Source organism: Natator depressus, chromosome 5 (genome assembly GCF_965152275.1).
Source record: "Natator depressus isolate rNatDep1 chromosome 5, rNatDep2.hap1, whole genome shotgun sequence".
In the NCBI taxonomy this organism is placed as follows: domain Eukaryota; kingdom Metazoa; phylum Chordata; order Testudines; family Cheloniidae; genus Natator; species Natator depressus.
In genome coordinates, this window is record NC_134238.1 from 21,781,766 (window position 1) to 21,805,898 (window position 24,133).

At 36.5% G+C, this 24,133-nt stretch overlaps 1 protein-coding gene across 1 annotated transcript in view; it reads right to left on the reverse strand.

The window, feature by feature from the left end:
- Positions 1-926: 926 nt before the first annotated feature.
- The window catches only part of LMAN1 (lectin, mannose binding 1), a 31,410-nt gene continuing 8,203 nt past the window's right edge, over positions 927-24,133 (reverse strand). The window contains exons 4-13 of the mRNA XM_074952414.1: positions 23,456-23,517; positions 22,446-22,545; positions 19,363-19,486; positions 17,950-18,008; positions 17,078-17,210; positions 14,199-14,392; positions 14,005-14,075; positions 6,078-6,231; positions 4,341-4,462; positions 927-3,808 (exon numbers count right to left, since the gene is read on the reverse strand). Coding sequence (XP_074808515.1) covers positions 3,772-3,808; positions 4,341-4,462; positions 6,078-6,231; positions 14,005-14,075; positions 14,199-14,392; positions 17,078-17,210; positions 17,950-18,008; positions 19,363-19,486; positions 22,446-22,545; positions 23,456-23,517 — 1,056 coding nt within the window. The 3' untranslated portion in view covers positions 927-3,771. The remainder of the gene's footprint in view (positions 3,809-4,340; positions 4,463-6,077; positions 6,232-14,004; positions 14,076-14,198; positions 14,393-17,077; positions 17,211-17,949; positions 18,009-19,362; positions 19,487-22,445; positions 22,546-23,455; positions 23,518-24,133) is intronic.

Sequence of the window (24,133 nt, forward strand, 5' to 3'; positions counted from 1 at the left end):
GGCAGTGTACTTAGAGTGGTGTCAGCCTATGTAAAGGGGCAAAGCAACTCTCTCTCTCTCTCACACACACACACAGGCCTGGTCTACAGGGCGGGGGGAGGAAAAGAGAGGAGGAGGGAAGTTAAGTCGGTCTAAGTTAAGCAACTTCAGCTACAAAAATAGCATAGCTTAAGTCGACGTACTTAGAGCTACTTACTGCGGGGTCTTCACTGTGGTAGGTCGACTGCTGCTGCTCCCCTGTCGACTCTGCCTATGCTTCTTGCTCCAGTGGAGTACTGGAGTTGACGGGAGAGTGCTTGGTGGTCGATTTATCGTGTCTTCACTAGACGCGATAAATCGACCCCCGCTGGATTGATCACTTTGGAGGTAAGTGTAGACATGCACACACACCCTCCCACCCCTGGCACTTTGGAAAGTGGAGAGTGGTGCACTCCAGTGGGATAGCGTGGGCTCATGTGCGTGGGTTCAGTTTCCGCAGGGAATGTTTGCAGCCACTGCCATGCCTCTATTGTGTCTCCTTCCTCCATTCCTGCTGCTTTGTAGAGTTTGAGGTTACATTAACAATGTGTTAAACCTTGAGGACTCAGCCGAGTGCTAGTTCATCGTTTAGCAGCAAGGCATTCCCTGGGAAATATCCCACCCTCTGACTCCACCACCTCAACCGAGCTTCACAATCATCATTGCTGTGTACAGAATTAAATTATTTGTTTAAAACTTACATAAACACACCACACACTGTCTTGTGTGGCAAAAAAAATTCCCTGGAACCTCTCCCATTTACATTAATTCTTATGGGGAAATTGGATTCACTTATCATTTTGCTTAAAATAGCATTTTTCAGGAACATAAGTACAACGTTAAGTGAGGAGTTACTGTACCAAATTCAGAGGGAAAAAGTTTACTAAAATATGAATCTTTATTCAAATAAGGTTATGTTCTTCACTTCCAAAACAGATGGACAACCTTTTCAGTGTTACAGTAATCGATACATCAATACAAGTCAAAGTCTCTCAAACAGGAAACATTCAATTTAAATAACAGTGATTTTCCATTTTGCTTAAAGGGCTCAGATGACTAATTACTGTACTCGTCACCAATGTGTTGAGATTCTCTCTCCATTTCCAAATTTAGTTTTATGTGCCATTTATTCTGCTATGCTCAATTTTAAGACTCAGACGAGGCTAATTTGCCCCTCAAAACATAAAATTAGACTCCTTTTTTTTCCATCTCTCTAAGACTTCAATTGTTATTTGAAAAAAGCAAGTGTGTTTGTACACAACATTGCAACACTTAGTGGCACTAATGAAACAGTATTTTAGCTAACAAGATAGTCTGATGAAAAAGCCACAATTCAAAGTCATGGTAGGAACGAGAGTAAAGTCAAGTAGTTTCCACCCCTCCAGCAAGTAGCAAGGATAACCCATGAATTATTGTTTCATTGCTAGAATTAGGTACGATCACCTTTTGAAAGTTACACATTTTGGGCCGTCTGTTTCCACAGAAGTCAATGGCAAACTGCTACTGTTTCCCATGGGATCAGGTTCACCCGCAGCATAAATGCATTTTAATTTAACATGATAGTGTAGACATAATTTTAGATAGTGAGCTAATTCAGAAACAAGTTGCCTCCAGTGTTTTCCTCTTCCCAACACAAGATACAATACCACTGGTTGCTTCAACATTTTAATTTTCAAATTGAATAAGTCATAGCTGGAGAGATTCACAAAATGGAGAAACAAGAATGTATTAATTGGAAGATATCTTTAAGAGCTGTACATCATTTTACCAAATTTATTCTGGAAAGTATCTCTCATATGATCTTACTCTTTCAGCAGAACATACTAACTATTTATCTATCATGAAAGTGGGGTTTGTTTGTTTGACCATGTTCCAGTGCCAGAGGTGAAAGAAATAATACTGTGCATTGTTGGAGAGATAATGAACTACAATACAACAATCTGATAAAACACTGGCATTTTCTTCATTAATTTATTTTAGTCCAAGGCACCTGTAAATACTTACTGGGGTGAGAGAAGAGAGCAAATTAATTACTGCCTTGTGTTACTGCAGGCAGTAACAAGGGTTCTGCCATTGCCTGGTCTTTATCTATCTAGATCAGTTTGGGGCAGTAGTTTCTCCTATCCATGCAGTAAATAAAGCCTCCCCATAATTTAAGTAAATTTATTAAACTATACCATTTATAGTGTATCACATACTTTAGCTATACAAATAGGTGTGGAAAGGATCTAATCACACTTTATTGGTAGAGCACAGACGCCCATATTTATAGGATAGTTTAATTTAAGTAACAAAAATATATTGCATAGATTATTTTTCCAAATTCTCAGGCACAATACTAACAAATAGTTTTTCATGACACTGAACTTGACAGCATGTGTTGCCTCCTCCAAAGGAGTCAAAGTTGCATACATTAAGTTCTAGACAATTTCTGCACGTATCGAGTCCAACACATTCTGTAATAAAAACTGAACAGTCGCAACGTCCAGTTTTCATCATGTGCCTTGCAGAAACTTAAAAATACTTTAACTCTGTAGGAGAGCTACTCAAGAACAGATTACTATGGATATGTAAACAAAGTAGAGTGAATCCTTTTCTTATTACTAATTTGAGCATCTGTTCCATTTTGTCCCTGAAGCAAATGTTCACATGATAAACAGTATTAAACAATCTTCAAATCCATCAGACTGAACACTTAGTTAACTTACACAATACTGGTTCAGTAAGAGTTGCTGGACTAACAGCAAAACACATCTGAGGCAACGGCTTGTGAGGAAGTAGGAAACGTGTACGCAAAACTCCTAGCTTTCAACACTTACTATGTAAAATATTAAGCAGTCTCTCCACTGTGATATTTCGATTAGAGTCATGAAACCACTTATAAAAATAAAGGCATTGTCAATCTAAATATGCCCTTATCTCAATTGGAGTTTAAGAAATATCAGCAATATTATCTCTTTGTCAGAGAGGTTCCATTAATCACTTTATAAAATTACGGTCAGTCATGAAACTACTGTAACCCTAACAATCCCCACACGACTGCTTAAAAGGACCTCTACTCTATTAGAAGGTATTGTTTTCTCCCACTGTCTCCAAAGAGACAAGCCTTTGTTTGCTTGTTCTGCATAGAGAGGCTTTGTTCTACGCTCCAGCAGCTACTAGTCAGACTGTTATTAAAAGCCTTTGTCTTTCAGGGTCCACACATTACCAAGTTATTTCTACAGACTCTTGTGAAATTTAGATCTACAAGCCACTAAATCATTACCAAACTGAAATCCAAATGAAAAATAAAAGATTTATAACAATGCTTTTTCCCCCAAATTAGAGGAATGCAATTTTTTATTTAAAAGAAATCTCGTATGTCAGGATGCTTAAATACATTTTTCTGCACAAATCATTGGACGTGAAATACTCAGCAATAGCAACTGGACCTCTATACCCCAATTCTCTACCTTGGAAACTTATTGATCAAACAATAGGAGTATCATGGTCAAGTCCAAGTATCTACCAGAAACGTTTAAAAAAAAAAAAAAAGTAAGGTCCACAGTTTTCCTTTGTACTTTCTCCATTTCTCCAAGGGCTGTTTTTAACCACAGTATTAATGTTTTAAACAAGAACTTATTTCGTTTAACAAAAATTCAATAATTTACAATATTGAAGCATTTTCAACACTAGAATTTCCCTCATTTACAGACTTATGTAATATTCTGTGCATACATACTGCAGGCATATACACACAAAAGGAACAGATCATCAAAAGAACTTTTTGGCTGCTGCTTCTTGCTGACTCCTAAAAAAAAAAAAAAAAAAGGGCAGAAGATAATGCAAGATAATAGTACATCTCATTACGTGAAGGCTACTCATTGTTTTTCCAATAAAGCTTCAATTACATTGCAAGCATGGCACGATCAGGGACATCAGATTGGTTAACAGAACATTCAACCCAAAATTTAGGTTTTATAAAAAACAAAAAAACCACCTCCCCCCCCCAAAAAACATATTTTAGAAAACCAAGCCCAATGCATAAAAAAAAAAAGTGTTAGTGTATTTTGAGAAAGTTTAACTGAAATAGTTAAAAAGATTGCTCTGCCATGTTTGAGTTTAACAATGTAGCACTGTGCTAAGGGATATATACAACAAAGAGGAAAGCTGAATATGCTATTTTAATTTGTCAGCCTGGACAAATAAATAGTTTGTGCCAATATATAATAAAAAATTTTTAAAAATCTAACTTAGTAATACAAGTTTGTTTTGAAAAAAAATGATTAATATGGTCACTTTAACTGTACTTAAAACTATCAATCTTTTAAAGAGTAACTTACCTGTACATGATATAACCGATGAACAACACTGTTTGAACTGCTACAAAAATGAAGAAGTGAGTTGTAGATAGGCATGATGGAAACGGTGGTAATTCTGGACACTTTGGTTTCTCATTTGATGGCTAGAAAGCAAAAATTTGTTAAGATAATGCAGAAAGATGCCAATTGAATTTTTAAGACTGCTATTTTAAAAAACAACATTTTCAAAAGAAAGTTGCACGTACAGGTTTATAGAAAGAACAGGGGAAGTGAAGGAGTATGTGGGTAGGAGACTCAAGATGTAAACTGTGTTTTTATTTTTGCGTACGAGAGCTGAACAGATTGAAGTTACTTGGAGGCTGGGAGTCTGAGGATACATTTTTAGTTAAGCACCCCAGACATAACAATAATTTCTTGCAGGACTCATAAGCCATTTGAGCGCAACAGTGGTGAAGGGGCCTTGAATTATCTAATCTGGACACAGAGTAGCAGCCGTGTTAGTCTGTATCCGCAAAAAGAAAAGGAGGACTTGTGGCACCTTAGAGACTAACCAATTTATTTGAGCATATCTGGACTGTAGTTGGGAAGCTCTGAATGCCTGAGCTATATACAAAATACTCTCCATGTTAAAGCACACCAGCACGCTTGGACTTTCCTCGCAGCAATAGGGGCAGCTGCAAAGTCTGCAGATGTTATTACTGAAGCACATGCTGAAGCCAGTTACTTATGGTCTTAGAAATTGGTGAAAAGAAAAATAATGTGCCATTGTTAGGGGAACTCATCAGGTTGTGGGACAAAAGGTACCGACCTTTTCTTTCAGTTTTTCGGAAATTCCAAGAGTTTTTGCTTTGTAAATACAGAAGTTAAATATGGCATAGCCAAAAAATATTTGAGATGCATTTACTCAGAATGCATCTCAGGCCTGTTACCAAAGACAGGACCTGTCTATTATGGATGGAGCTCTGCTAAATACATTAGATGGACAAATAGGAAATTATTTGAATCAACGTTCCTAGTTTACAAAGAAAACATTGCATCACTAAAAAAACAAAAAACAAAAAAACAAAAAACACACACCACCAAGACTGAGTGATTCCAAAGGTTACAAGTTTCAGGCTACTGTACAGGTAAATATTCAAACAGCCATACTAAAGCAACTAATATGCAGTATTTCACAGCAATTCCCACACAGCTTCTTACAGCTGGGTTTTTAAACTATTGCAGCTCTTGCTTTGCAAGTATGATAAAAATAGCCTATGTGCCCCCATGCACTAACAGGTACCTTTATAATAAAAGGGTTTTTCTAATTATTAAGCATTAGCTATAACAATTACTGTAGGTCCTCTTCATGCAATTAGGAAAAAAAATTTAGTGTATTCTGAGGAATTACCTTCTAATTGGTCACAACATTTATTTTTGATCAGATTCTGAACAATGTTTGTATTTGAGTGTGCAATTAGCACAACAGCAGACATTGAGAACTCTGCATGCTCAAATGGGCAGCTGTGCATTTAACTGGCCATTTATATTAATTCAAGAATATCATGCACATTATAAATGTGATTTCAAGTTAAGGCAGTTAAAAATATCATGCCTTTTATGCCTCTTATCAAAACACTGATCATGCAGTTAAGGCAAAACAGTTTCAGTAGAGCAGCTTAATGAAAGATTAATTGTTCAGTAAATTACATGCTGGCTTTTCCCAACATTTCAGTTAACAGCCATATGCTGAATTTCTGCAGCCAGTACGCAAATTACCATATTTCGCTGTACTAAATGCTCAATGTCCCTCTTTACTATATGAAGATGCTCTTTGATGTCATTGAAGTGCTGAGTTGTTTCATAGAGTCCTCCTGCAGAGCCAGGGTGCTGAACTCCACTGACCAACCTCAGAGTGTCACCCATGGAATTTCTGAAAACAAAAAAGACTGGTCTCATTTCCTGAAAAATTCCCTTTTGCATACATGCTATAGTTATAACCTATTAAGATTAGTTTCAATTTAACATCTTACAAACAAAGGTAGGGCACTTTTTTTTTTTTATAGCTTCCATGAATATCTATGAAGAAGCACTTACTTTTTCAAAATACCGATTTTAAAACTTGCATTCAGCAGAAGAATCTCAATTTTGTAGAGAGTGCAACATGTCCCAAAGCTATAGTAAAAGCAAAATCAGCTCTATGATGAATATTCTTTCGCTAAGCATCTGCTTTGGCTTATTTTTTTTGATGAAGTCTCAAACAAAATGTTCTGAATCTGTGGATCTGACCAAAGCTTTAGGATAAACATGATATAATGCTATCTTTTAAGGAAACTAAAAGCTGTTCCAAAAAAAATAATGCAGTCATGTAAGAAATAAAGAAGAGGCTTTAGGGATAAGAAAAGATTTAGGGCCATCCATGTTCCATGATTACCTTTTACATGAGAAACTCATTTCCCCATATACACTGCTGTAATACTTAATAATGTGTTCGCATGAATTCATTTTGTTGTTACAACAAATCAAATTAAATCCACAAAAAGTTGAAACTCAATAACTAATATAAACTAATCAATGAAGAAAACATGCATGCTCCTCTATCAATATGTTCATGTAATTTTTCCCTATTGTGATGCTTTTTTTCAGTTGCAAAGAGGATTAAAGTCTACAGCTAAAACATTACCATGTGAATGTTAATCCCTTCATTATTAACAGAATAATCAAAATTTATATCTTGGATTTAATTTACTTTAAACTTTACATTTTGTTCAGACAAGACAGCTTGACAACTAACTCTTCATCCAATGGTCTGTGACTCAACTTCCAACTAAACACTCAAGTCATTTGGCTTGGATGTTTACCATTGTTGTACTGCAGTTACCAACGTGTATAATTCCACACACTATAAAGACTTAAACCATTTTTATATATTCTTTAAAATTCAAAATAGAATTACGTTTATTGTAAGAGCTACAGAGGTGAAAGCAAAGATCAAGTTTCGCTGATAGTGTCTGATCATCTATAAACATAATGGTTAATTTAAGTATTTTAATTTATAGTTATAATACAAATTAATGAACTTTAAACACTGCCTAACCTTTGCATTAATTATCAGTCACATTGTTAAACTAAGCATCTGAATTTCAAGATCGGTCTTTTTATTTTTGGAATTCTGTAAGGGGAAAAAAAATGGCAAAAGTATAAGTATCCAAAAGGTAACAGGACAATGCACCATACATATCTACAAGCACTACACCACAAATATACTATTTATCACTGCAGATTCTGTGAGTGGCTTTGCTTGTAGTAGTATTTGTATTGTTAAACCACAGCTCACTAGAGGTTTCTCCCTCCATTGTGATTGCAGTGAAGTGAATTTAGATCATTTGGTGGGGAGGATTCTTAACTTGATCAGTACTGTATATCCTGGGCTAACACTCATCTCAGTTTTACCCCAGACATAACCAGTATTGAGTTAACAAGAAGCACTCAAGTTATTTAATTACTAACCATACTGGTATAATATTTAGGTATGACTAGACTAAAAATCTATTTGTTTCTTTCAGTTACTAATATAGAAATACTCTTCTTTTCACGAGCAGACAATTAGATTTTCATCTATTTCTTGAATTTGGTTACTATCCCTAGTTTCTTTGAGGCTCAGGGAAAAAAAAAAAAAACAACATGCTAGATTTTTATTCATTATTAGGTACATTTCTCCTCGGTACAGCTTTTCAAGAATTCTACTTTTCTTCTCCACCAGTCTTCTTAAATGACAAAACCCAGGAATCCCCTTTTCATTTCAGGTTTCTCACAAAAAGACAAGAAAATAATTTAACATAAGAAGTGTCTCTCTCCACAGTACTCTGTTTAAAAGCTATTAAAGAAAAAGTGAGTTTTAAGAACACAGTTACAGTCTGCTCTTCCTGGTTAAATCTCAAATTTAGAATGGGTAATTCCAGATTTACTTCACAATCAGCAAAATATTGTCAGTCATAAATTACTGCACGACTTTTGGTATTTACCAAAAAGAAGTTCCTATTCTGAACACAATTCAAAATGTAACAGGAGAAAGAGAGGTTTACCTTCTGAAGCCATTTTCCTTTTGCCAGCCACTGCTAACAACACTAGTCAAAGTGGCCATACAAACAGCTCTCAGTCTTTCTGTATTTTTCCTCTTCAACAGTCAGAAATACAACTAGGCTTGGCAGAATTCAATTTTTTTTTGTAATAATTTTGAGAGATATTGTTTAAGCATTTTTATTTTAATCTATTTAAGTTTTCACAGTTGAGGGAAATTATGGTGATCAGGCAAAAGGGGTGACAATTTAATGACAGCAGATATTGAGATCTGAACAGTTAAAGCTTTATAGCTATTAAAACACAAATTGTCATCACCTATCAAAATATACAAATATGCTTAAATCAAGTTCTCAAGCAGCATTTCTCACTTAGCCTATATGTAAATTTCAATCATCACTGATGGAAATATTTTTTCACCAGTTTGTGTGTATGGTAAAATTGTCGTTTAAAGACATTTACCTATAAAAATCTAATCCTTCCAAGACTAAATAAACTTTGAATGTGACAAATTATACACATGCTAAAAAAGATTAGTGAACTTTTCATCCAATGTTTTTTTCCCCCCACAGAGTTTTCTTTTTATCATCACTGTATCTGAAGTCAATTTGTGAAAGCGGGCCTTTGTTTGAATTACTTTTACAACAACTCTTTTTTTCTGGAACAGACGGCATATATTTGAGAAATAATTGCTTGTAATCTAAGCCATGCAAGCTATACTCAACAGCTATAGTGACCTCCACCTAACAAACACTTGTTATAATGAAATCTGTACCAATACAGTACACTGGTTTTTATAATAATTTCTGTCCATTATATATGGAATGACTTTATGGCAGCAGGTGTTCTAACTCTCTAAATCAACAACTGACTTCTAGCACTGAGAATACAGGATGGGGTAAGATTAAAAAAAGACAAAATTAACTATGATCCATTTTTGTTATTAAAAGAAAATATTAAGTTCTCTAAATAAATGTGGGCCATGTCAAATTTAAATTATGTTGCTCCTACAAAGACAACATGCCGTTTGTTGCTATTGTCTACACTGGCAAGGATTCTTCTGTAATCAGATGATTAAGAAATCTACAAATCTTGACATGAAAATTACTTTGACAATAAGTCCTTTTCCTCCAGGGATGACCAGTAAAGCAACAGTGGGCTGTTCATTTTTGTTATTTCCTTATCTATAACATAAGACATTACTTTAATCTAAGCAGAAAATATTAAGATGTTACGCAAATGCATACCTAATAAGTAGTCACTGAAAGGGCAGACTACAATGTTAACAAGAAAATCTAATTTACTTGCTTGGCGTAAGGATTGGTCAAGAATATTAAAATAAAAGCTTTCCTGGAAGAACAAGAGTGAAAATGGAAGTACTCTAATCTTCGTTCTACAAAAAAACCTGACCTACTTAGATGAATTACAAGATGTTTCTCTTGAACTGTTAATACTAACAAAATACAATTGTTTATAATTATAGCATAAAATTGCCTGCAAAAATTTTACAAAAGATCGTTAATTTTTTAACTTTTGTGAATACAAAGTTAAAGGAATTAAATTATACAATTGTGAAACATTTTGAATACAATGTATAAACATGCCTTTCAGAAAATTCCCAATATTAAAATCCATTAGTTTTATTAATACTTAAGCTACAAGCCACTACCAAAGAACAAAGTGATAATTTAGGTTTACAAAAGGTTCAAATAAGAGTAGATGTGTGCCAATATACAACTGGGAGCAGAGATTTTTAAACATGCATTATTTGGGTCCCTCTCAATCTCGCCTGGTGAAGTGTTCCACTCTTTATAAATAGTCATTGGAGTAGGGATTTGAACCTGGATCCCTCACATCCTAGGTAAGTGCCCTAACAGGCTATAGAGTTAATTCTTACTTTCTTTTCCTGGCCAAGAGACAACTGTAATTCACGGTAGAAATTCGCTATCATTCATGACATCAAACAGTCACTGGACCAGAGAAAGACAGAATGACTATAGTGCAGGAGTTAGGGCACTGACCTAGGATGTGGGAGACTTAAGTTTAAGTCCCTACCCCAATGAGCTTTTTTATAAAAAGTAGATCTTCAACAGAACAGACTGAGAAAGATCCATATCAGAATATCCCATAGCCCAATGGCTAGGACAAACACCCCCACCCCCAGTGTGGGAGACCCAGTTTTAAATCCCTTCTCCACATCAGGCAGAGGTGGAGAAATAGAACCTCGGCCTCCCAAATCCCAGGGGAGTACCTTACCCACTGGGATAAAGGTTATAAAGAAGGCAGTTGTCCTCCTCTGCCATTTTCTGACATTTAGTTTTGAAATTTTTATGGTTTTTTTGGTTCAGTCGAAACTATTAGTCAAACTCAACACAAATAGTTTTGAGTCTACCAAAACTGTATTTTTCAGCAAATAAACAATTTGCCGAAATATTTTTGCCCTGCTCTACCTCTAATGTCATTAATTGTGCTACACAAAAGACACTTTGGTGTATTAATTGATAGATCCATTCTTTTCAATGACTTGCCACATTCATTTCTAAAATGATAAATATCTGAACAGGTTAAATGAATACAAAAAACACATATACATGCTGAAATGCACAATGCATCTATTTTGAAGTGCAGTTACTGAAAGGCAAATGTTTTTCTGACTGCGAGATTGTTAAATGTTTCTCCCGCCAAAATCCAGGAGATTGTAAGAAACACGTTAATACAATGACATAACACATGAAGAACTCAGGAAATCTGAAGTTACAGTTAACATTTCTGTATTTAATGTGCAGCTTGGCATCAGATATTGTATGAGAGAGCACTATGATTAGAGATAATTACGGTTGATATTTTCCTAACTTTTTGCATTATAAACACAGTACAAGGTTTATTTTTCTTGTATAGGATTTCTTTGCTATTTAGGCCAGAATTTTCAGAAGGGCCCAGTGCATAGAACTGGAGCCAGGTTTTCAAGAGTTAAGATACATTTTTCCCAGCTCAACACCCAGAAGCTCTGACTCACAAGAGGTTCTGGACTATTTTGAAAATCCAGCCCCAACTGAGAGCACTCAGTCTGTGTTCCCTCTAATGTGCACGCCTGCGCGGCTGCACAGGAGCCCATCGACTGCACACCTGATGAGCAGAGCCATGCAGCCACAGGGGCCTGGAGAGGAGAGAGGGGTGGGGGGAGAAGAGGGGGAGTTTGGGGTGCCTCTCCCGTGGCCCCAGAGCTGCTGCAGCGGGGAGAGGCACCTCTCCCACGGCCCTGGTCCAGGGACTGCTGCAGCAGGGAGAGGCCCTGCCACACATCACCTCCTTTTGGTGCACATAAAATCCATTCCGCACATGGATGGAGAAAATCAGAGGGAACGTTGCGCTCAGTACTTTTTCAAGTCTGGTCCTTGAACTCTCATTCCAGTGAAGTCAACGGGAAACTGACTTAAGCAGGAGCAGGACTGGGCCCGGGCCCTCACTGGGATACTAAATATTTGTTTTTAAATATAGAGGTTTGGGGAGTGTCCAAACACAAAGGACAATGATACAAGACTTACAGAGATTTGAGTAGTCTGTGAGACTAATAATGCAAACAACTAAAAAAATTCTGTGGGATGCAAACGCAAAGACAGACTACAGATCAAGGTGGAGCCGTTTAAATATCATAGCGACCAGGAAAAGGATCATCTCAACTACTCATTGTGGTAAGGAGTTACGCTTCCTTCACTTCATCTAAAAACGTGTTTTTTTTTCTTCTCTCTCTCTCTCTCTCTCACACAACACACACACACCTGCCTGAAGTGATTCAAGCAGAGCTGGTTCACTCAAAACAAGCGATCAAATGAAGTTATATGGCAAAAAAGAGCATGAAGTTAGAATCATAGAATATCGGGGTTGGAAGGTACCTCAGGAGGTCATCTAGTCCGACCCCCTGCTCAAAGCAGGACCAATCCCCAACTAATAAAGTTAGTAGGTATAACATACAGCTAGATATCTTTAAGCAAGAGGAATGGTAAAGCAGAGCAATAAAGGTTAGATACACTTAGAGGGAGAGGTCCAACTGATCTAATCATAATAATTTTTGATGTACATACTGAAGAAAAATACACTTTTAACTGAATGGTAACTTCTGAACTTTTACATACAAATATTAAAATTTATGAACTTTTGAACAGTGCTAGTCGATGTCCCTGGAAAGCTAACTTCCTTAACATAACTTGTTTGACATCAAACACATATACTGGAAATATTTAATTTCACGTGTTTGTTCCTGGCATGAAAAACACCAATGCCTGGCAGAAAATGCTTTTTTAGAAGCCAGAATTCACTAATGCAGTGGTTTTCAACCTTTTTTCAATTTGTGGACCCCTAACAAATTTTAAATACAGGTGTGGACCCCTTTGAAAATCTTAAACAGTCTGCATACCCCTAGCAGTCCGCGGACCACAGGTTGAAAGTCACTGCACTAACGTTAGTCTTTTGAGATAGTTACATTGCTTACAATATCTTCTCATGATGAGGTACAAACCTGAGTTCAAAAAAGGATTAGATAAACGCAGGAGGGATAAGTCCATCAATGGTGATTAGCCATGATAGTCGGGGACACACATGCTCTGTTTGTCCCTTAAGATCTGGTCTACACGATACACCTCTACGCTGCTCGTGAAAAATCCAGACCCATGAGCGATGTAGTTATGCCAACCTAACCTCCCACGTACACAGCGTTATTTCATGGGGAAAGCAGTAATCTGAAGTGATACAATATTAATAGTGTGAACAAAAAACTTTTATTTTTACAATGTCCAGAGCCAAATTCAAGAGGCAACAAGATTGGAGAAATATCAGCCAAATAAAAAGTTGCCTACTTTTCAATAAACTATTAATATAGAACCATCAACTAAACACAGTTAGTCTGGGTTTTAAGCTACTATGATACAAACAGTAATTTTAGGTGGTGACAGGAAGATTAGAGAAAAGAATGTCTTTCAGCTTGTTTGCTGTGTGCATTTTATATGCAGGGAAGAAGAGCTTTGTATAATCAAGGAAAGGAGATGATTCCCTAAGTCCACAAAGGATCTTGCTGTGGCCAAGATAATTTGCCTGGGAAGCACAAATGCTATTAAAATATTTTCTATAGCACTCCTCAAAAGTCACTTTCACTGTTTCCCCTTCACAGTCAGTTTCCCGGTTTGCGTAGCTCCTTTTCCACAATGAAACAGGGAAGAAGCTTACTCTTTTAAGAACAAAAAACACAGGAAAATTAGATTGTAAAAACAGAAAAACTGACACAGGGACTCAGAGGCAAGTGCAGTAACCTGAAACCTTTTTAAAAAGTTGACTAGACTGCCAGCTGTGTCGTCCCTTTAACCTCATATTGTCAGAGTAACATCTGAAATCTTAATCCCTCATTTACGTATGTATGTAAGAGACATCTGAAGAGGCTCACTTAACTACTGTCTGTACATGAAGGTCCCTCTAGATTCATGTACAAATTTTTCAGATTTGAGTTTGACCGGACCTACATTGGTTTAAATCAGAAAGAATTAAAACGAAGTAAAAAATGGAGTTAGACCTTTGTAAAACCAGTGTAAGAGATCTGAATCAGGTCTTCAACAAGACACTAAGGACACACACTTACCTCATTTCATTCACTTGTCTGAGGACTTCCTCTTGAGTTTTCACAATAGTGTCAAGCTCTTGTTGGGAGACCTGAAAAAACAAACCACAAAAATGGTCAATGCCAGAGTACAGTGCTATGCATGTAGAAAAAAGTAAACTGATTACATGATTGAATTCATGTCAACATATTAATGACACGGATTTTGAGTTCACCTGTCCTGGTTGGCCTGGAATACCAGCTCCTCTTTTGGCAATCTCTTCTGTTACTGCAGAGACATATCTCCTCTGCTCATCGAGAATCATGTCCAACTGCCTATTAAGCTGCTTGATTTCAAGATGAATTCGATTCTGCCCTTCAAAGATTTGTCTCAATTCACGATCACTTACAGTTTCATAGAAATCATCCGCTAACAAAACAAAAATAAGTAGATTACAGTTCCCCGTTTTCAGATAGTCAAATATGTGCATGCATATTCATATGCCATAGACTGTTATTTCACCTCAGCCCCAAAAAACACCCAGGGATTATGAGTACACTCATTTTTGCATTTATATTAAATACCTGCAGCACCTCAAGACCCCAGCCTAGGATTAGAGCCCCTTTTTATTAGCAGGGTGGATAAAAAGAATCAATGATTTTTTTTTTATTTAAATCAGATTTTTTTGATAAGTTTTTTCCTCAAAAAGTGTTTTATCTAAAGATAGTTTTAATTAAGTTACATTATAGCTCAAAGATATCTCATCATGGAATAGGGATTATAAATTCTAATTCTATAGTATGAGACAATATATTCATGTAATGTTTAAGAAAAGTTTTGTAAATGAGTTCCAATAGTTCATGGATTAGGGACCCAATCTTTTGAGGTTCCAGGGGCTTCTATATAGATTTAGGTTAATCTTTCTATCTACCCAACGGGACTCAGTGCTCAGTCTAGAGGATACCATCAGAGATGCTTAGTTTTGCAGTTCTCAAACTGTGGATGTGTGTCTCCAGAGGTAACATTCTTGTTAACAGCAAAAATGTTGTTAAATAAATAAAAATAAATATATAGAGGTGAGAAACAACAGACCTCAACTCTATTGTCCCTCTGCAAATTTGTGTACACAGAGTCAATCCCTTACCTCTCTCTAAAAGTGCAAAGTTTCAGAAAGTTCAGTGAATAGAAGATTGTTGGGGGTGGAATAGATCTGGACAAGGAGAAGAAGTCTGGAGATAAATGTGAGAAGCGAGGGACATATGCTTGTTTTGTTAAAATACTGTATGTTTGCTGTTGAAGAAAAAAAATCCAGAATACTTAACGTTGTAGTTTTAGTTAAATAAAACAATTTAAATGACTGTCTGGTTATGTTCTCCTCCTAATACAGCATGGCAAGAAAATGCTCCAAATATTAATGATTAACCTGTTGAATTGGAGAGAGTTCACCTCCCAATGACTTCATAAATATCTGCTTCAATTACCTTTAGTAAATGAAATAACAATCATTCATTTTCTGATATAGCTGTAAAACTAATCTGAAAAGCTTTCAAAATAAATCACTGTTTAAAAATGTATAGTGTGTACCTTCTAAAAATAAAACCTACATCTATCTCTGAGTTGTGAAGAATATGTATTAAGATTGTAACAACCAACAAGGATGCACTTTTATGTAGGAAACCATGATTAAATCACGTCTTCCTGACTAGTGATTTAAATCATGATTTAATTCCATTTGATTTAAATCAAATCCACCCTGTGTATTAGTCACAGTAAAAAAACAAAACCCCAACCAAAGACAGTCCCTGCTTCAGAAAGCTCAAGCTGCGATTCAGACAATGAGCAAGAAGGACAAGGTAATAATATGGACAGCCAAGTTCACGTAAACTAGTAGTCACAGTGGCCTCAGTAGTCACCGGCCTAACCACTGTCCATCAGGAGAGATTTGAAGGAATAATTGTAAAAGTACATTTTAAAGGAGAAATTTGAGATAAAGAGGACTCTTTCCAAATTTTGACAGGAGTTCTTCCCAAGCAATGTGGGAATGGGAGAAAAGCAGTCAATCAAAACCAGCATTCAGTAGCAAAGCAAAAGCTGAAGTCAACTGTGAATCTGATTTGAAAGGCAAGTGAGGCTAAAATGGTAGATGGTCATAAAGTGAAGACAAGAAGCTTGAGTTTGATACAGTGGGAAAGCGGGTGTCAGTGGAGGAATGCAAACTGGGGGGGCAGAGTGGTCATATGACTGGACAGAACAGATGATCCTAGCAGCAGACCTGGTATAGCTAAAATTTTCTAAACTGGGTGTCTAAATCCATATTTAGGCATCTAAATATAAATGACCTGAATTTAAGACCAGCTCACTCACAAATCTCATTTAAGTCCCTGGGAGCTACATGTGAAGGATCCTAAATACGGGTTTAGGAGCCTACTGTTAGATACTTATATTTTAAATACCATGACATTAATAATTTGGTAATCCTATTTATTAGAGGTATGGTATACAATATACTTAGGCCATAACTCAGGGTTAGGATTTGAAAGTTAACATGAGTTACTGGTATTTTTAAATATTTCAGTGCTAGTTATTTCTGCAGAGTTGAAGTTAACGGGAGTCAAATATCTGATTGAAGTTAAACACGTGCTCAAAGGCTTTACTGAATTGGGATTGACTGTTGAATTAGGGCCTTAACCACCAACACATCACAGACAGAAAGCGGATCCACAGAAAACATTTGCCTGGCTCCTTACTTTCAGATCAGCAGAAGAGATTAGTTTTCTCAATGCATCTTCAAGAAACTGTCAAACTTTTTTCCCAGCCCTTTAAAAAGCCACTTGTCCACCCATCACCCCACAGACTTCTATTTGCTCCCTCAGTTACAAAGGAACATCATACATGTCTGTTAATATTTCAGCAATCCCTTGACATAGAGAAGTCCAAAGAACTTCTGGATATAGTAATTGACATAAAGGGAGTTGGGGGATCTCAGAATTTATGGGACTTGGCCCCAGTTCTAAATACACTGGCACAGCTAAGGTAACTGAACATGCATATGATCATCTTCAAGTTTAATAACGTGTTTTCCCTGACAATTAATAATTTGTTAATTTAACTTGCCTGGTTGCCCTTGCATGTCAGGATGATCCTTCTGAAATTCTTCCTTCTTTTTATCTAGTTCTTGTTGAAAATGCTCAAACTCCTCTTGATATTTCTCTTTATCCTGTTCAGGAATTTCTGCATCTGGGATAGGCTTTAAAACAATTTTTAAAAGCAAGATATTACTAGAAATCCTCAAAATTTTCAGTCTTCTTTCCAACAAATCTCATCTCCCAGGGGCTCTCTTGTCAAGATTTGTTCACATTCTGAGGCAAAACAAACATGCTTCAACGCTCATACTACTTGCTAGAAGATCTAAAACTTATGGAAACACATACTTCAGAGTGTAAAGTTGATATTATAAGAGACTATGCATCCCTATTGTGATTCCTACCATTTTAATTTTTCCTACTGTGTTTGTGGGAATTTTTTTTTCAGTTAGAAACATCAGAACTTTCAACTGAGAGAGAGACACAGACATTGTGAACAAATACTACAGTACAAAACAAGAGCCATGCGAAGTAGAAAGTGAAACTGGTGAAGCATTTTCCAGAAAAGAGAAATAGTGAAAAATACATTTTTAAAATTTTCACTATTAATATAAATATGACAGAATGGGTATATTTTGTTTTTAAAGCTATGCAATTTAATTCAGTGCCCTTTCAAAGTGTCTAGCCTAAGATTTTTTCCACATTTTACTATTCAGATGTTATACTGTATTCATCTCATTTCCCCAAGATAGTAGACTGTATACCCACATCAACATTTTGAAACAGAAAAGAAAAACATGAAATAAGGTGCTTCAATGCTGACATTTTAATGGACTCCCAGCCACATGCTGAACATATGCACATCGGTAAAATTAATATATTCTAGTGCATAAAGATGCTTACTGCTTCTTTTCCAGGCTCAGTCAACTGGAAAGTTAGGAAAGACAGTACATCGTGGTCATCTGGATAAAAAGTAAATACAACAAATTAGTCTGAATAAACTAGTATTTAAATTACCACTACTAGTTATGAAATATTTTTCCTAACACATTATAATTTATTATGGAAGTTTCTGATTTACTACAATACAATTCTAGCCTTCTTTTGATGGTTTGGATTTTGTGGTACGCTATCTCATCTCATTAGTTGGTCACTTGGATTTGTATGAATGATGAATGGCATACCAAAGACTGAAGAAGTGAGAAAAGTCTTGTATTTGTAACTTTTTAAAGTACTGTATAGAAGTTAAAGTTTACTTTAAAAAGTTACACTAACTAATGTATTAGATAATTTCCCTTCCACGCACCTGTCCCCTGCCTGCCCACCCCATCCATACACACACACACTTTGGGAAGTACAGTCTGTCTGGCAGCTTTAAAATGTTCTGATACTCCTTTGTTTAATTTGGGATGAAACTGCCAAGTTGCAAATCTCAAACCTAAATAAATAGATGGTGTTTGTTTTTAAAAAGTTTATTTTTTCAACAATTCCTTTGATATATATCCTCAAGATTTTTTTTTTCCTATGAGCTTAGTACACATGAATGGTGTTCAGTTAATACTGTTGGAGACTGAAGTCCTCTAAAATTCACCCAGATGCAGAGAGTGGGCAGTGGGACTGCACAGGGAGCAAGGAGTGGAGGTGGCACAAGCAGGTGTCCTTCTCCATACAGTTAAAGGAGTCTCTGCTCTAGCCACAAATAGGCCAAAGCATAAAAGGTGGTTTGGGGGGAGGTCATGACCACTGCATCTATATTATGTGGCCAGAAACCACAGTAAAGGAAGACTGCAATAGTAACTGTGCCGTCCACTGGTTGACAACATTCATTCCATTACTCACACAAACCCAGAATTGATCCTTACACAAGGACCAACTACTCAGGCATTGCGCAGTGCTGGCTTCTTGATTTCACATCCATAAACCAGGTGCAGCACAGACAGCAGTTGCGCAAGCTTTTTCAGACTATCCTGCTAATATGCAGTCCTTATCTGTAGGGACAGTGGGTCACCAACAAGGGCTCCAAGTAGTGCTAATTAGGGTGATGGCTTTGCAGCTGGGCTAGTTGTTTAATAGACACTAGAGCACGATCAGCAATTCATTTCACACAGGCCAAACAGTTATCATGGCCAGCACAGCCTAGACTCTTACTTTCAGCTCGTCACCATCATTCCATACCAACCGCTTCAACATCCCGTCATTTACAACTAGCCTCATTCTATCCTAAAATGTCAGTTGCCAAGTAATGATTTACTGAAGCCCTTTACATCACAGCTCATCAACATGGACCTCAAACTTAAATATAGTGAAAAATATTACCTGCAAGCCCCCCTGTTGCTGCAGATATTCCAAAGTACCCTTGCGATGGTAGTATCATATTTTCCACTTTAGCACAAAACTCATAGTCTTCTTTATCCGGAGTAAAGCCATTGTTAATCATTACCTAGAAAGACAGACACCTAGATTACACCTACAAATTTGAATTTGATGCTCCAAACATGCCAGTTTAATTAGCATAGAACTCGCATAAAGCGAAGTGCGTTAGGTAAGTTAGAAAGAGGCTCTAGAAATTAGTAGTAAAACTCCTCATAATTTTAGCTATTAAAGTTCTAATTATGGAGTATGCAGCAAATGCTTTTTCTTTATTTTATAAATCTATAAGATTAGACATTAGACATACAGGCTATGAAATACAGATCTTTTATACCAAAGGACACCAACAGTGAAAGAAAGCAGTTAGAACTTAATTTTCCAAAGTGTAGCAGTGGAGAAAAAAAAAAAATTCTGATTCAAAGCTAGCTCCCCAAGTCAGTGATATTCAGAGGTCAGTGGTTCAGGAGCCAAATTAGTGATCAACATTACCCAAAAGAACCACAGTGGGGAGAATTCATGGCTTCACTTATCATAGTACTATATATTCATATTTAAACAGTGTGACAGGGGAAATACTTATATCTCAAATATATATCAAAACACATTTATATTAGGGCTGTCAACTCATCGCAGTTAACTCATGCGATTAACACAAAAAAATGAATCGCAATTAATCGCACTGTTAAACAACAGAATACCAATTAAAATTTACTAAATAGTTTAATAAACAAAAAAGTATTTTTCAATTACCTCATACAAGTACTGTAGTGCAATCTTTGTCGTGAAGCACAGCTTACAAATGTAGGTGTTTTTGGTTACATAACTGCACTCAAAAAACAAAATATAAAACTTCAGAGCTTACAAATCCACTCAGTCCTACTTCTTGTTCAGTAAATCAGTAAGACAAACAAGTTTGTTTACATTTACAGGAGATATGTTCTCTTCTTGTTTACAATGTCACCAGAAAATGAGAACAGGCATTTGCATGGCACTTTTGTAGCCGGCATTGCAAGGTATTCATGTGTCAGATATGCTAAACATTCGTATGCCCCTTCATGCTTTGGCCACCATTCCAGAGGACATGCTTCCATGCTGATGATACTCGTTAAAAAAATAATGCGTTAATTACATTTGTGACTAAACTACCTGGGGGAGAACTGTATGTCCCCTGCTCGGTTTTACCCACATTCTGCCATATATTTCGTGTTATAGCAGTCTCGGATAATGACCCAGCACATGTTGTTCATTTTAAGAACACTTTCACTGCAGATCTGACAAAACGCAAAGAAGGTACCAATGGGAGATTTCTAAAGATAGCTACAGCACTCGACCCAAGGTTTAAGAACCTGAAGTGCCTTCCAAAACCTGAGAGGGATGAGGTGTGGCGCTTTCTTTCAGAAATCTTAAAAGAGCAATTCTGATACAGAAACTACAAAACCTGACCCACCAAAAAAGAAAATGAACCTTCTGTTGGTGGCATCTGACTCAGATAATGAAAATGAACATGTGTTGGGCAGCACTGCCTTGGATTGTTATCAAGCAGAACCCATCATCCGCATGGACATGTCCGCTGGAAGGGACATACGAATCTGTAGCGCACCTGGCACGTAAATATCTTGCAATGCCGGCTACAACAGTGCCATGCAAATGCCTGTTCTCATTTTCTGGTGACATTGTAAACAAGAAGTGGACAGCATTATCTCCTGTAAATGTAAACAAACTTGTTTGTCTTACTGATTGGCTGAACAAGAAGTAGGACTAAGTGGACTTGCAGCTGTAAAATTTTACACTATTTTGTTTTTGAATGCAGTTATTTTTTGTACATAATTCTACATCTGTAAGTCCAACTGTCATGATAAAGAGATTGCAGTGAAGTACTTATATTAGGTGCAAATACTTGTAATCAAAAATATAGAGTGAGGACTGTACACTTTGTATTCCGTGTTCTAATTGAAAACACCACATTTGAAAATGTACAAAACACCCAAAAATATTTAAATAAATTGTATTCTATTATTTTTTTTGATCACTTAACAGCCCTAATTTATGTTATTCTCACAGCAAAATGACTGACCAAGTATTATTTTATCAACTACAATTGAGTAATAGCATAGTAAAAGCATCCTGATTAATTAACGTAAGTTATTAACCAAATCACAGTGTTTTAATATCATGCTGCAAAGAGCCATAAGACACATTAAAGAGCCACCTGCAGCTCCCGAGCCTCAGTCTAAGCATCCCTGGAGTAATACAAGTAGAGTCTACAGAATTCAGAAAGTTATTCTATTATCCAGCATGCAAGAGTATTACACAAGTTCTGACAAATGTAATAATTTCCTATATGCTTTATGATGCCACTCAAAAGCTTGGCTTCAATGTACAACCAAGGCTTAGAGAGGGCCTCCTTCACCACAAAATGCACCAAGTTGCTTGGGCTAACAGCCCTGAGATCTAAAGTATTGGTGAAAGTGTCAGGGCCCACTCAAAGGGCTCCAGGAGAGATGCATCTTTTCTGAGGCTTCCTGGTGTTTGCTTTTTGGAGGACATCTTTTACTACTTTTACCCCAAAGCAAAAGAGTTGAACATATTAATTAGCTGGAACTTGGTACTTGGGCACATTTTATGGAAGCCCAGAATTAAGGTTAAAAATAGAACGTGTATTTCATAGCTACCTCATCCTAGTGCCATTTCTTAATCCAGAGTGGGTTCATTCCATCACAAACTTAAAACAATTTCTTGGACATTTCCTTACATCATAAAAAACACCAAAACTGGACATACCTGCCAAAAGCAGCCTCGGAATGTAGAAGCAAGAATGTTGCAGGTGCATAGCAGAGTTAAGGAAGCTTGCAGAGTGGCTGTCCACACTATACTTTTCTCTGATTTCTATCAGTCCCTCATCTTCATAAGTTCTACAGTTCACTTGCCCCTTTTTTTTTTTTAAATTAAGTATGAAATTTTCTTGAACTCTTAAAGCTCCAAAAGTTCAATAATGTACTGCGTTATCTCAAGACTACCAGAGTACTTACAGTTAGTGTTTTTTCGTAATATATAATCTTTGCTCGGACAGGATAGGGCTTGTTACGAAAATCTCTCTGACAAGATGCCAATGCTTGTGTGGAACCATCACTACGAAAGAAGAGAATCTTTACTATGTACTAGCTAGAAAAAAAGGCATGAAAATTTCATTATTTTAGTGGATTACAAATGTCAAGCAAATCTTTCCAAGAACAAAAGCCCTCTGGATAGTTAAATTAAGTTTTGCATTTCCAAAAGGTTTAGGATTGACAGCATTGGAAGTGAAGTCCTTTAGCACAGGACACAAGCATGGGCAGAGGCAGTACAAGCTTCCCAATGCTACCTTTCCAATGTGCTTCAGTACTGACCCAGAGGGACCACCTCTCTATTCAGACAGCTAACAAGGGTGTCAAATGTGATGTAGACATTCGTCCATCAGGAATAGGAATAAGACCACCAATTCATTTCACAAAGGTGTCACAGTTATAAACTGGAAGCTACTTGTGATCACTGAGAATATGTGGCATATCTGAATGAGTGATCCACAGGTGAAAGGTTCTGTACCTCACCTATTTATTTGAGCCACCTTGTCCCAGTACACTCGGTATTATATTACCACAACATTCACTATGCTATTTTTAAAAAAATTTTGGCGCTCCTGTGCAGCTTCTGCTAAATTCACAACAGATAAAATAAAATTCAAAGCTATTAAATTATACTAGTGAACCACCAACACAAAAAAAAAAAAAAGCGTTTTATAGTTCTACTCAAATTCAACCCTACCATGGAAGAAGAATCTGTAGGAAAAGTGTATGCTTCTAAGTGATTTCAATCAATGCAGTTATATTATAACACACACACACTGACTGGCATGTGCACCTACATGGAACACAACAAAAACTATTTGACATTCTCTTACCAATAAAAATTAAGTGTCTTCAACCTTGTTTAAAAAGCCTCTGAACATTTCAGCAATCAGTACTACAGGTCTATCTCATTCAAATAAAATTAACAGACTTACTTCTGATGGTCATAAAGGAGTTTTCCATTGTTGCCTACAACAATTATTGATGGATTGTTTTTCTGAAAGACAAACCATATGAACAAACAGGGTTTTAAAATTTAAAATGAAGTGATTTTACAAATTATAAACAGATTCAATATACAATTTCATTAGCAGCCTTCCCAACACCACGGTAGTAGGCTATAGAGACAGCCAAAGGCTTAACTCTGATGCAGCTTTGGTGGGAGGGGAGTAGGAAAACTGAACAGTTTGATGAAATGGCACTGTGTCAGTCAACACAAAGAACGGCACCCTGCTTTTGTTCTAGAAAAGATCTGTTAGTGAAAAAAAGAGTACGGGCGTTCAGTTATGGGCAGGCTATTTTCATATTTACTATTTATTCTTGCAATTTGATAATTTAAAAATAAAAACAGAAGGTATTAGTTGAAAGATGATCAAATCCAATAAAGATACAGCATTTCATTCCTAAACACTATATACTGATGGGAGAAATAAGCACGTCTGCCTTTGGTTACACAACAACAGGAGCAGTGGGTAAAGGACAAACCCTCCATTCCACTAGTATCTTTGGAGGATGTTAAACAAAAGCTGCTAAGTTAGACATTTTAAAATTAGCAGGTTCAGATAACAAGCATCCAAGAGCTTTAAAAGAGCTGGCTGATGAGCTCACTGGAC